General features: G+C 48.5%; 1 protein-coding gene across 16 annotated transcripts in view; it reads left to right on the top strand.

The window, feature by feature from the left end:
- The window catches only part of CACNA1D (calcium voltage-gated channel subunit alpha1 D), a 479,329-nt gene that overhangs the window by 367,278 nt on the left and 97,283 nt on the right, over nucleotides 1-14,768 (top strand). For all 16 annotated transcript variants that reach the window (XM_073010048.1, XM_073010039.1, XM_073010043.1 and 13 more), the window contains one exon: nucleotides 678-847. In XM_073010048.1, the coding sequence (XP_072866149.1) occupies nucleotides 678-847 (170 nt within the window). The remainder of the gene's footprint in view (nucleotides 1-677; nucleotides 848-14,768) is intronic.

The raw sequence follows: 14,768 nt of genomic DNA, 5'->3' as shown, positions 1-14,768 counted from the left end.
AAGGTGAAGAAAAACAGTAATGCTTCATCAGTGCTCAAGTTCCCATCTGGGAAGGGAGAACTGGGTTGTGGGGCGGGGGTGGGGGACTGCCCTGACTCCATCCACTGCTCTGGCCCAAACCTGCAGATGATGGGTAGAGGAGCCTAGTGTGGGCACCAGCAAGGACTGCTGCCCGCTCACAGCTCTTGGTTTGGACAAAAGGGGTAGGACACAATATTAATGCAAAGTTTGTCCAAAAGCATTGAAGAAGCCCTAAACGTGGTACTCTTTGACCACAGCTTGGCCTACTTGGCTCCCTCCTCTTTGAGGAGGCTCTGGGGAAGGTGGGGCATCTCTGAGTTCAGGCCCCTCGTTGGGGGGTGTCAGAGGCCCACTATGACAGCACATGGTGTTTTGGGCCCAGGCCCCTTGGGATCGCTGTCATCTGAGGGGAGTTCATTTTCTAAGAAATGATGCATGTGTGTTGGTGTGGGCTCTGCGACGCTGACCCCCACGGTCTTGCTTGAGAAGACACTGTCTTCTGTCCTGTCCAAGTGTGTGGCTCCATAGCTGTGCTCATGTGACTGTACTCAGTGCTGTGTGTCCTGCCACAAGACTGTTGTGCAGCAGGGCAGTGGCTCAGGATGCAGGTCCCCAAGGATGTCCTGATATGTGCTTGTCCTCTTTGCCTCCTTCAGAGAATTCTCAAAGGAAAGAGAGAAGGCAAAAGCACGGGGAGATTTCCAGAAGCTCCGGGAGAAGCAGCAGCTGGAGGAGGATCTAAAGGGCTACTTGGATTGGATCACCCAAGCTGAGGACATCGATCCCGAGAACGAGGAAGAAGGAGGAGAGGAAGGCAAACGAAATAGTATGTAGCGCCTTTCCTGCCCCTGGCTAGACAGACCCAGTGTACAGTTCAGACGCCTGGCAGCAGGCCTTCCTTGACTCTGACCCAGGCTGCGAGTGGGACGGCCTCCTCCCAGCCATCTGGTCCCTTCTGCCTGCACACATCATGGAGAGAACAGGCACATTGGCGCTGACTCTGGATTTCTGCCTGAGGTTTGGGGGTTAGAGTTGTATTTGGTAAGGTGGGCCAAGGAGGATCCGATGGACCCACCATTGGCCTGGGAAATTCAGTAAGCGCATTTCTGAGTGGGCGCAGGGGTGATGAGACATGTATTCTTGCACCACAGGAGAGGAAGCTGTGGTTTCCCTCACCTCAAAGTGAACAGTGTTATTGGACAAGAATTTGAAGTGCAGGGTTCCTCCTGACTCCTACTCTTAGGCCACCTGACATGGCTCCTACATGTGCTATTCATATGAAGCCATATGCTTAGCCCATCAGGGACTGGGAGGAAACCGGCTCACTGGTCTAGGCAGGTGTTAAGGGGCATGTGAGTCAGTGACAGCTGCTTTGCAGCCCAACCACTGATACCCCACACTGTGACACTAAGCACCCTAGAGCACTTTCTGCAGGAGGCAAGGCCTGAGAACTCAGTCAGTCACTGACATTAATTGCCATTGTCAACCACAGTGTCTCTTTCACTGCGTACTTTTCCCACAGATGTGCTCTTATTCTTTCTGGGGACCTCTGTGCCTTGGGTCAGAGTGGAAACTGGAATCCAGCAGTGCATTTGACTGAGATGTCTGTGACTTGCCACAGATCTGGAAGAGTTGGATAGGAAGGACCGAGAACGTACTTCAAGGGCACATGTCCATTGAGAGGCCTGGGGACCCGAGGCTGGCCCTACATTGTAGAAGATGGCCGAGCAAGTCCCTGCTTGAGCAGGGTGCCTTGCATGTTTTGCTCTCAGCAAGGCCTGTTGCTGGGTACAGGGGAAACCCGGAGCTGGAGAGGATGTGGAGTGCTGCCTCCTAGGGAGAGACAGGGCTGCTCACACTAAATGCAGCCCTGGGGAGCGGAGCTGCAGGGCACACATAGAGGGCAGGTGTGTGCTGCGGGAGCCGAGGAGGGATCGAGGACAGGGCTGGGGGACGTATTTGGCCTGGGCCCTGAAGGATGGATGGATCGCAGGTGTGACCGTTCAGTGTGAGAAGAAGCTTCCTGACCCAGGGGACTAGCGTGAGGGAGGCATGGAGGTGGGCAAAGGGCGGATTTCAGGGGGGAGCAGTGGTCCCTTCGGCCGGAGCGCAGAGGGTATGAAGGTCGGGGTGAGCTGCCATAGGAAGGGTGGGTGAGGTGCAATTGTGCCTCTTCTGGAGGTTGTGGAGTGTGGAAGTAGGGGCTGAGAGACCCCTGACAGAGGGGCTTCTTGTCTGAGAGGGCCCTTACCTTTCTTCAAGCCTGGGTTCTGTGCCTTCATGTAGAGGCAGTGTATTCCATGATCTCAGATGCCCCGGCTGGTGCAAACCTGTGTGCTGACTGGGAGTGGGCAGGGTCAGGCCTCTCTTCTCTCCCTCCCTGCATCTTGCCAAACTCAGGAAGGGGCCGGGGCTTCAGCACCTGAGGATCAGAAGACTGAGGGAGGGTTTCTAGAGCTCACTGTTTGCTGAACGCAAGTTCAGAGTTGATAAATAGACATTCATTTGAGTCTCAGACTCAGCGATGTGCCTGTGAAGTGATTAGATGTAAGAGTGCCTACCTGTCCTCTGCACAGCTCTCCCCTTGGCAGTGGAGCTGTCCTGAACTCCATGGCCTCCGTGGAGCTTCTGTACCTGCAGTATTGCTGGCAACAGGCCACGTAGGTGCAGCTTGGCGATGCCTGCACAGCTCTTTCCCCTTCACCTGCGAACTGTAACTTGGATGCTGACCTGCCTCACCTCTCCTCAACCCAACATGGTATTTGTAAATGAGAGGAGGTATGGCCCCTTTTTTCTCGGCAGAGTATCTGTCTTTGCTAGTTTAGCTGTGTCCCCCAGGGAGCTGAGTGAGGCCTTCTTACAGGCCAGTGGCCTTTCCTCTGTTTATTTCTCCTCCTCTAGAAATAGACAAGGATTGGTGTTCTAGTGTTGCTAACATCAGTCATGGTAGAGTTGTTTATTGGGCCTATGATCTGAGGATTAAGGGTTTTCATTGGATTTAAGGTGATATCTTGAGGGTTAGCCATTTTATCTCAGCCCAGCATTTCCTATGACCTGCCACTGTAAAGAACCTGACAATGACAGAAATCAATGACTCTGCCTTTCAGAGAACTTGCCAGGAGGGGAAGATGGAGAAGGGGTGGCTTAGTGTGAGAAGCTGATCCCATTGTTAAGGCCCAGCACTGTGCTGTGTGAGCCCGGGGGGGCGCAGTGATTCTGGCTGGTGGGAGTGGATGGGCCGGGACGAGGTGAGGAGGGCTCCGTGGAAGGAGCAGCCCTGGGCGGCAGAGGGTGGGGATGGGGGCTTTTTCAAGCTGGGGAAGTGGCACGAACAAGGTGTGCAAAGTGACAGATATTCAGGGGCCGTTAAATGCATTGCTCAGTAAAATAATCTAGGAAAGAAACAAAACCCGCTTAAAAGCCTTGTAGATCTTCAGAATTCACTCTCACTGGGGCTCCCAAGCCCAGAAAGCTGCAGTGTGTCTTTGGAACATCAGCAGTATTATTTCTGCTATGCACCATGATGTGTGACTCAAAATGATTAACTAGCTTGACGTTTGATCCAGAATAGCAAACGTTTCTGTGATGCACCCTTGTTCTTTATGGAGCTCATTTTGCCAGGTGCTGGGGTTTCCTGTGGAGTGAGGCTCACAGTGCTTCCCAAGGCATCAGATTTCCAGAGCCTTGATGATGGGGGTTTTAAATAAAGACAGAAATCTTAGGCTGTGGAGGCCATAATGGGATTTAACTGACTTGAGAGCCCCAAGTCTCCTCCTCTGAGGAGAGAACCTCTCTGATCACAGACCTCAGTGGCTCAGACCCTCTGGAGAAGACAGCACTGTTGAGGTTTCCCTGGGGCCTCCTGTGGCTGCCAGCCATTTTCTTCCTGTCACAGCCAGAAAACCACGTGAAGAGAGGGTTTCAGTGAGGCCCACATGGTCCTCCTCACCAAATAAAGAACCCTGGATTCACCACATGCACATGCCAGGTCTGGGGCTGTCTCTGTGCATCTGATTAGCAGGCAGTAGAAGTGTGGGTGTTGCCAGTGTTATGGTGTTTGCATCCTCCCTGGGGGTGTGAGATCACCCCACATGCCTTCCACTCCAACCCTGCTCCTCTGTTACCTCTTGGGAGGAGGATGGTGCAGGGCCTGGGCTCCTGACTTTGTCCATAATGACTGAGGATGCTAATTCAACTGATAGCCCTTTTCAGCTGGGTCCTGGATGTGAGTTGAGCAGTTTCCTCCAAGACCTTGAGGATCGAAGTGACAGTGTGAGAAGAAACACTTCCTGATAGCTGAGGCTCAGCCTAGATGAGCAGAGGTGGGCGTAGGACGTCACTAACAACAGCAGATGTCTGTGAGCTCACGGGAGGCAAAGGCTTGGGCTGGAGGGCGTCTTCATGCCCCTTCTCCGGATGTGGCTGTAATGGAGTTTTGTGACTTGGAATTTGGACTTTAGTGTTAGGCAAATTACTCAACCTCTCTGGGCCCCCACTTCCCTTGTCTGCAAGAAGGGGATAAAGATATATCTCCCCATGGGGCTGTTGTGACAATTGAATGTTCTGTGACTGGTAGGAGATGTCATAGTTGTAGTATGTGCTGTTGCTGTTTTCACCAGACACCAGTAAAACTTGACCTCAACAGAATTTTGGGGGTATAAATTTAGGGGGTACAAATACCGTTCTGTGACATGGATATATTACATAGCGGTAAAGTCTGGGCTTTTAGTGTAACCATCACTCAAATAGTGTACATTGTACCCAGTAAGTAATTTCTCATCCCTCAGCCCTCTTCCACCCTCCCACCCTTCTGTGTCTCCAATGCCTATTATTCCATCTACACCCTATGTCCATGTGTACACATTATTTAGCTTCTGCTTATCAGTGAGAACATGCAGTATTTGACTTTCCTAAACAGAATATTTTTGAAGGTTCTGCTAGACCTGTAACCAGCCTCAGGGTGGGGCCTCCCCCTTAGGACCATTGCCCTGTACTTTTCTGTTCAGAAACTATCAGGTTCTGAAGTATTGATGGAAAACACATCTGTTAACTAGGTCACTTTCGAGATAGGGCAGCACAGCTTTCTGGCTCTTGAAGTCCATTTCTAGTTTGACGGTTGCTTGCTGTCAGAGAACAGATGTCAAATCAAGTACTTGGAGATGCGCTCACATTATCTTTTCTCTCTGGTCTGCTAAATGTCACTGCCTGCATCTGCGATGCCCAACACTGGCTGTACGTTATGATCACCTGGGGAGCTTGGACACTTCTTGATGCCATACTCCACCCTTTAAGACTCTTGATTCATTTTGGGGTGGGAGCCAGGGGTGGTTCTTTTTCATTCAAGTTCCCTGGGGATTCTAATGTGAAGCTCAGGTTCGGAACTCCTGGGTCCAGGATGCTATCAGGGGCTGAATATCATGCTGTTCCAGGCATTCACTTGAAAGAAGAGGAAAGGCAATCAGGCCTCTGACAGAGCTGTCTGGTGACTGGTGACAGGTAGCTCCAGCTTTGTGCATTCATAGATTATTTAAGATGTCAATTTCATAAATGTGCTATTGGAAAGCTGGTGTTACACAATTAACTGAATGGACAGAATTCCCTTTGAAGTGAGTTCCTGAGCATTTGGTAAATTTTCAAGGATAATTTATTTAACTTTTTGCTGAGCCTCAAGTTTCTTAAGAAACCCTGCCAAATCTCAAAGTGATTTTTTTAGACGTATGCAGCTGCTTCTGAGTTAACAATGGAGTTTTGCTAGGACCATTAAAATCTGGAAGCCTAAAGTTCTATTTTAAACTCTTCTTATTGTCAGTGATTAGTCTTTAAAAAAAAAGCATTAAAAATGAAATCATTTTAAAGGGAGCTCATTCTAAAATTGTGGCCAGAAAAGCAGAGCAGTTTTATTGTAGGAACTATTAATGATTAATAATTCCTCTAAGTAAAGATATTTGATGCCCAAAGAAAGGGAGGGGCATACCTGAAACTTCATCTCTGACCACAAGGACAGCCTCTCTGTCTTCTGCTTCTTCAGTGGTCCTGGAGGCTATGGGCACTGCCCCTGCCTGCCTGCCCACCTGCCCGGGGACTCTGCCACCCTGGGGCTTGCTGGAGCAGGTTGCCCTAGCTGCCTCCCTTTTGCATGTGCTACTACCTGGTTGCCTCGTACTGCAATGTTTGCTTTGGGGGTGGACAGAAAACCAGGATGGCATAGCTGTTTGCAAGCATGAGACATAGCAATTTGCTGGTCCTGTTTTGAAAGACTGTGTTTTGAAATTGTGATTTATAAAACTGCTTTCGTCACCACTGAACTACCTCAAGGCACAAGTTCAAAATGGAAAATACTCAATTAAAAGCTGTAAAGCAAACAGCAGCAGTTAGAGTGGCATATGGTAAATATGCGTCCAGGTCAAGAGCCCTCACTGGAGAGGCAGCTGGAAGTGCTTTCACTGGGAAGTGGGAGGGCTGGCCCTAGGGTCGGTGGCTGGACACTCTCTCCATTGCGGTGGCACTGGGAGTAGTTGTCTGGCCAGGTGGACTCTCCACAGGGGTGACAGAAGCATGGTAATTTCTGAAGGTGCCTACATGTCTGCCATCACCTTCAGCCTCCTAAGAGCTGATGGGAGCTGGACTCAGGGACTGTTGGCCCACTGTGGAGACAAGGAGTGGGTACTCCAGCCAGGTTTGCAGTCTCAAATCAGGGTTGTTTTATCTGTTTTTGATACATTTTAGTTATGGAAGTAATATTTGCCTACATAAAGAATTCATGTAATTTCAAAGAATGTAAACTAAGAGAAAAATTCTCTCTTCCTTCTCCTTAAAGAGAGGCAGACTAAGAAGTTTGGGGCCTCTACTTCCACACCTCACTGCGCGTAATACATGACACAGACAGCATGCATAGAGCTTCCACCCTGAGATGCCCAACACGGGTATTTTTCACTGAACCATGTACCACAGATATTTCCCATGTTTTTAAAGCAAAACGTTGGCTCTTTTCAATAAATTGCCATTGTGAAAACTGCTACAGTGGACTCTACACTCTACAGCACATGGCCCTCTACTTTATAGAGGTCTCTCCACCACGAGACCATCAGCTCCATGGGAGAAGCAGGAATAGGGTCTGTTTCTGCCCTCTGTTGTGTGGCTGCACCCAGCACAGCGCTTGTCCCACACGTAAGCATGCCGTTACTTCCTTCTTGAGTGAAAGAATAGGGAGTAATAATAACTAGCATTCGTCAGGTGCTTTCTGTGTGTGAGACACTGTTCCAAGGGCTGTGGGTGAATACGTTCATTCTTCTTCACACAACTCTGTGAGACAGGAACTTGACAGGTGGGGAAACTAAAGCACAAAGCAGTTCAGTAGCTTCCCAAGGCCATGTGACTTACGTGGCAAAGCTGAGATTTGAACCCAAGCTCTGCCACAGTCTGCACACTAACCATCATTAACCTCTGCAAACACATGCCCCTGTGTCTGCATGCTCGTGTTCACGTTTTTGTGGGAGAGGATACAAGAAAAGGGTCTGCTGTGTCAGAAAGGATGCACATTTTATTTATTTATTTATTTATTTATTTATTTATTTATTTATTTATTTATATTTTTTGAGACGGAGTCTTGCTCTTTAGCCCGGGCTAGAGTGCAGTGGCCGGATCTCAGCTCACTGCAAGATCCGCCTCCCGGGTTTACGCCATTCTCCTGCCTCAGTCTCCAGAGTAGCTGGGACTACAGGCGCCCGCCACCTCGCTTGGCTAGTTTTTTGTATTTTTAGTAGAGACGGGGTTTCACCGGGTTAGCCAGGATGGTCTCTATCTCCTGACCTCGTGATCCACCCATCTCGGCCTCCCAAAGTGCTGGGATTACAGGCTTGAGCCACCGCGCCCGGCCAGGATGCACATTTTAGGAATGTGAGTATTCTGCCCACCCATAGTATGTGCAGGTGTCTGTGCTCCCCACACCCTTGCTTACTCCAGCATTCCTGCCGCTGTCTCACACTGCCCCGCACAACTCTTGCCTAGAGTATGGGGTCTGCACTCTGAAGACTAGCTGGCTTAGAGTGATCACGGAATCACGGGACTGCAGGGGGTTAGAGATCCTAGAGTCATTTCTCTTGTGACCTGGTGGTCATGAGAGAGTCGCAGTGATGACAGTAGTGGTGATTGATCATGCCTTGCCAAAGCTAGGCACATTGCTTTTATTACCGTCTCTACTGTTCACCTCTTACAACAACCTTACATGGTACAAGTTCAACTATTATTGACATCTTACAGGTGTGGAGGAAACTGAGGCTTCGCAGTATCAGGTAACCTGTCCATGGCCATCCGACATGGAAGTGGCAGGGTTGGGATTAGACCTGCCCTGTCAGAGTCCAGAGCCTACCTTTTGAACTCCCACCTGTCCGTCCCATATGGTAGTGCTGTTTGGAATCACACAGCCAGTCAGTACCCAGGGCTCCTGACCCTTCCCTAAAGTGCCCTTTCCTTAACACCCTTCTTAGATGGGAAGCCAAACCCTGGAAACCTTTATCTAGCATGGGTTAGCTGGTTGTTGATTTAGAACAGGTTCTTAAAGACAGATGTTTGTCAATAGCTGTGGAAAGGGCACTTCCTCTCCACTGTTCGGATCCTGAGCTGGATTCCTAGCAGGAGGAGGACTGAGGCAGGCGGGCGTCCATTGCGTGAGGCCGCCTGGCTGGCGGGGCTGGCCGCGTGGGGCCCTGGTTTGGCTGCTGTTGCTGCCCTCTGCTGCTTCGTAATGAAATTGCCTGTGTTCAACCTGAAGGGGTCACAGTGGCCGACTTGCTTAAAGAGGATAAGAAGAAAAAGAAGTTTTGCTGCTTTCGCCAACACAGGGCTAAAGATCACGGTAAATTACTGAGACTGAACTTTCTCTTTCTGCAACATCTCTGATACCTTTTCCTTGCACATAGGCATTGTGTGAAATGCATGTGCCGTGTGGTGTGTTCAGAAGATGCCTATATTTTAATTGCTTGATTTCTTTCTTCTTGGACTTTTCCAAAATAAGGTGCCCTTACCAAGATAGCATTGCAGTTTTCTTTTTGTTTGAACCGTACCTTATAAAGAAGCAGCTGAACCAACTCAAAAAATTTATTTGATTCAGCATGAATATTCTTAGACTGGAAGACAGACTTTTAAAATACTTTTCCCCAAATGATGTTTTTAAATTTAAACTGTTTAGAAATTCCAATAATGTTATTTGATTGATTTTTTTTTCTCCAGGCTACACATTTCAAATTGCTTCTCTGTCTCTTAGTCTCTGGCTACTTTGCTCAGGACTATGCCAAAGTTATAGTGGCAGCTTTAAGAATGAAATTAGCTGAGTGCAGTGGCTCTCACACCTATAATTCCAGCACTTTGGGAAGCCGAGGCAGGACGATCACTTAAAGCCAGGAGTTTGAGACTAGCCTGGGCAACAAAGTGAGACCCTGTGTCTACCAAAATTTTGAAAAAAAAAAATCAATTGTGGTAGTGCATGTCTATAGTCCCCAGCTACTTGGGAGGCTGAGGCAGGAGGATTGCATAAGCCCAGGAGTTTGAGCCTGCAGTCAGTGATATTGCACCGTTACACTCCAGCCTGGGTAACAGTGAGATCTCTGTCTCTTAAAAACTAAAAATAGACTTCAGGGATACAAAGATTTGGGGACACTTGCCTTTGAAAATGAGAATGGGCTCCTGTGGGAAAGTTACATTTCCAGTTATGTCCTAAAATAATGCTAAACATACCCTTCCTGAGAATCTCTGGAGTAGCTGTCAGGCCCATCCCCGGGCAGTCGGTTAGGTGAGCACCTGGCTCCCTGCCTTGCTCTTCCCAAGTCATGGCAGTGGTTCAACAGCAGCACAAAGCTTTGCCCGTGCACACCAGTGCAGTCAACCTAGTTCTGCCCCCAGGATCGGCCCTGGTCACCTGCCCCTGGTGAAAGTCTGTTTAAGAAGATTCAGACCGCAGGGAATTGAAGCCAACCACTAAGGGAACAGAAGGGACACACTGTACTCTTTTCTTTGAAGTGGCCTCTGCCTCCGTGGCAATGCTGAGCTCAGAGGTTATGGGATGCAGACAGGAACAACCCATGGATATCTAAAGAGGGTTCTATTAGAGTCTAGGTCTCATCAGAAGGCCTAAAAGTGAAAAGGAATTAAGAGATTATCAGATATAAGCCCTTGTCGTTCAGCACGTTGTGGCCCCCAGAGGAGGGGAAGGAGGAGGTGGAACTTGCCTGAGGTGGGACAGTGAGTTGAGGGCAGAGTTGGGGCTGCCTGTTTTAGCTGTAGTGCTCACAGAAGGTTTATGAACAGGAGGCTGGGCTTGATGCAGCGCCTGAAGGTGTCTGCAAGAAGAATGGCCTTCAACTAAGCAGGAAATACTGTCATGGACATAAGGAAGAATGTCTTTAAAGACTGATGTAGGGATATAGCTCTGGAGAGGTTACCAAAGGGAGATAAATGATTTCTGTCCCCAGAAAAGAAAACGCCCCTCCTTGGTTCTGCCTTCCTGAATGCAGGCTTGGGCCTTGTGATTCTCTAAGGATTCTTGTGGCTTCTCCACTGTCTTTCTGAGATCTGCAGGGAGAGGAAGCAGGCTGACACGTTTAAGGAACTTTATTTTGAGTGGGAATGGCTTTTTATTGACTGAAATACCTGGGGACTCAGGAAGGACCTGACCCTGCTGGCACCAGGTGGGGCAGGAGCCCTCATATGGGCGCTGGGCTGTCCCTGTCCCTGGACACGCGGAGATAGTTACTGTCTGGGCATAATTCTTGCTTGAGACATGGAAACCTTGGTCTGGCCTTGACCCACATTCTCCAAGAAGAGCCTGGCTTCTTTACAGCAGCAAGAGGCTGTTACCCTGTGGTGGCCTAAGGTGTCACTACTAGCATGTGCATGTGCCTTTAGGGGGTGTGTGGGCTGCTGCTGGATTTGGCAGGCCTGTATGTCGTGGTACTGCTCATATTTGTCACGAAAATAAGATGAAAACGCAAGATCTAGGTGTCAGGTACCCCGTCCCCTAGGAAGGCAGTCACAACTCAGCCACGGCTCAGTTGTCCAGCCTCACCCCCTACCCTTTCCTTTGAAAAGAACGAGAAGCTTTAGGCTGCTTGGAGGTGGAAGGAAATGCTAAAAGAAATTCCTGAGTGTGCAAGAAAGCCTGTCCTATGGAGAACAGAAGAATGAGGCTCTGAGGCCAAAGACATCTGTGAATTATACTGCTAATGGGACAGGTTCTAGAAGGAGACCGGAGGGCTCTGGGCTCAGTTTGATGTGTGGCAAGCCTTCCCTTTGGGGTGCCTTGACTGGAGGACTGGGGCTCTCCTGTGACACCCTGAAACCTCTGGGGAGTTACTGCTTCCTGTGCTGTATCCCATTCTCTGGGACATTCTGCATGCAGAGAACTTGGACTCAGTTCTCCTGGGCAGGCCGCTGGCTGGACCCCTGGCTCCCCTCCTGAGGGTGGTGGGCAGGGGCTCACTTCTTCTGCCCTCCCCTCCTTGCAGAGCTAGGGGAATGCAAGGGAAACCCCCTGGTAGATGGTAGTAAAACCAGCCAGCGTGTGGGCGTTTCTGCCTTCCTGCAGTTATAGCAGGTCAGAGGTAAATAGATCTTAGAGATGATACTGTCCTACAGCTCATCTTACAGATCTGGTAGCCAAGCGTAGGGGAAAGAGGCCCTTGTCCCCTTGTCACCTGATGATAAGAACCAGGCTCTCCTGACATTTCTTCCATCATTTTTGACCTCATCAGCCTCCACCACTGAAGGTTGATCTGAGATTTTGCTATACCTGTTAATGGTGAACATAATTTTGAGGCTGTCTGCTTAGACCCACACATAAACTCATTTGCTGTGTGTGTGTGTGTGTGTGTGTGTGTGTGTGAGAGAGAGAGATTTGCCTCTGAATTCACAAGCCTGACACATTTGGCTGAGATGAATGTCGTCCTTCAGCATGAGAGTAGATGGATAAATGTCTACACCTTGGTGAAAATGCTAGTTATGCTGGCCTGAGAAACAGCAGATTTCTCTGGTTTACTGTGTGTGGTATTGCCCATGATGGCATCTGGCCCAGTACAAGATCTTAAAGAGAAGCGCCATGACCCACATCCACAGAGAGTGCTCCAAGTAGGGGCCTGGCCCGGCTGCCCATGCTGCAAAGGCCTTGGAAACTCTAATTACAATCTGGGTCGTGCAGGGCTGCTGTCTGCCACCATCCACTCACCCCCAATGGCACCCAGGGCCCCACCTCAGTCCACCACACTCTAAGCCTAAGGGTCTGCCCTGGAGCTCTTCCCAGAGATCCCAATGCCTGGAATAGATTGCAAAATTTAGGTCCTGAGCTTCCCCGGATTTCCAGCAGGCAAATTGTAGTGCCAGCATCCTCTCACAGGTCACAGGCTTTCCTAAGGCTTGGTTTTTCCCAGACTCACTGAAAGTAGTTTTTAAATTTGTATAAAAAATAAACTCTAACAAAGCTCTAACATTCCAGTTTCCTGGAATGTGCCAGGGAAGAGGCTTCACAGCTTGTTCCTATGCAAATGGCCCCTGGTGCTTATTTCTACGGTAGGGGACTGGCACTTGTCGGCAATGTGGGGAGGTCTGAGGGGTCTGCCTGCACCCCTAATAAGGCCTAGCCACTTGTCAGCAATTAACACTGAGTCCCTGCTGAAGGGGACAAGGCCATCACCTAAATGGGGCAGTCACAATGCTATGGAAGCCAGTTAGGAGAAGCCCATGTGTTCCAGTAATTTGCCCATGGCTTTACCTACATAAGTTTTGTTTGTTTGTTTGTTTGTTTGTTTGTTTTGAGATGGAGTCTCGCTCAGTCGCTGGTCGCCCAGGCTGGAGTGCAGTGGCGCAATCTTGGCTCACTGCAAGCTCCGCCTCCCGGGTTCATGCCATTCTCCTGCCTCAGCCTCCCAAGTAGCTGGGACTACAGGCACCCGTCACCATGCCCGGCTAATTTTTTGCGTTTTTAGTAGAGACGGGGTTTCACTGTGTTAGCCAGGATGGTCTCCATCTCCTGACCTCGTGATCCGCCCGCCTCGGCCTCCCAAAGTGCTGGGATTACAGGCGTGAGCCACCGCGCCCGGCCACCTATATGAGTTTTTATGACTCTTTCTGTTTGGATTTTTATAAAAGCCCAGTCGTCACCAGTGCAGCTTGATTTTTGTACTATCCTCGGTCACTGGGCTGATATCCTTCCTGTAAGTGATCTGGTTATATGCCAGATTTTGAGCGGTTAATAAAGGTCATCAGAATAGTAAACCAGCACTGGTAGATAATAGACCCGTTTGGCTTTTTGGGACTTTTTGATTTGTGGAATTTTAAGTATCAAACACCCAAATATATACCAGTATATTTAAGTATGTAGCAAAACCACAGCACATACTTGAAAAGAGTGGTGAGCAGAAGTCAGGAGAGATTTCTCAGTCTCAGCTGCGTGTCCCAGGGCATTTTGGCCAGTTCTCTCCTTTGAGAAATCAAGAGTTTGTTCATATACTCTCAGAAGCCCCTTCTGGTTCTAACAGTCTACGATTCTTCTGTCCTTATTTTTAAAAAACATAGATGAGATCCTATTGGGACTAAAAGAAGGGAAAGTCGTATCAATTTATTAACATTAAAAAAATGAATGCCTAATGCAAGTGAAGGATAAAATGTTTTATTTTTAATAAACAAGGTCTTTGTTATACCCACTGAGCCTGATCTTTTCAAATATTTTTGGAAAAGGGAACGCTCTCTGTCCTGTGTAGGGAGTAAGTAGCTGGAGAAGATAGGCTGCCAGGGCTCTGGTCAGAGCATGTTTCCTCTGCTCAGATTTAGGGGGTGGATCAAGGTCTGTTTCGAGGACCAAATGAGGTCTCCAATTTCTAGTGTAGGCACTGTCCTCTTCCTTTTCCGTCTGCCTCCACTTCTCCTCAGCCCTGGCTACATCTTTCTGGGATATATTTATTTCTTATGTGCTGTGGCTCTTTAGGTGTCAAACAGCTATGATGGGAGAAGTTGCTATGCCTACAGAAGGCAAAGTTAGACAATAACTCAGCTAAAGACAGAGAAGATACAAACCTTTGCCCACTTTTTGATGGGGTTGTTTGTTTTTTTCTTGTAAATTTGTTAGAGTTTTTTGTAGGTTCTGGATATTAGCCCTTTGTCAGATGAGTAGATTGCAAAAATTTTCTCCCATTCTGTAGGTGGCCTGTTCACTCTGATGGTGGTTTCTTTTGCTGTGCAGAAGTTCTTTAGTTTAATTAGATCCCATTTGTCAATTCTGGCTTTTGTTGCCATTGCTTTTGGTGTTTTAGACATGAAGTCCTTGGCCATGCCTGTGTCCTGAGTGGTATTGCCTAGGTTTTCTTCCAGGGTTTTTATAGTTTTAGGTCTAACATTTAAGTCTCTAATTTTACACTGTTGGTGGGACTGTAAACTAGTTCAGCCATTGTGGAAGACAGTGTGGCGATTCCTCAAGGATCTAGAACTAGAAATACCATTTGACCCAGCCATCCCATTACTGGGTATATACCCAAAGGATTATAAATCATGCTGCTATAAAGACACATGCACATGTATGTTTATTGCAGCACTATTCACAATAGCAAAGAATTGGAACCAATCCAAATGTCCATCAATGACAGACTGGATTAAGAAAATGTGGCACATATACACCATGGAATATTATGCAGCCATAAAAAGGATGCGTTCATGTCCTTTGTAGGGACACGGATGCAGCTGGAAACCATCATTCTCAGCAAACTGTC

This window comes from Chlorocebus sabaeus, chromosome 22, assembly GCF_047675955.1.
Source record: "Chlorocebus sabaeus isolate Y175 chromosome 22, mChlSab1.0.hap1, whole genome shotgun sequence".
NCBI classification, from domain to species: domain Eukaryota; kingdom Metazoa; phylum Chordata; class Mammalia; order Primates; family Cercopithecidae; genus Chlorocebus; species Chlorocebus sabaeus.
Note: the sequence above shows the minus strand (reverse complement) of the source record. Positions and strands in the feature narration are given on the sequence as shown.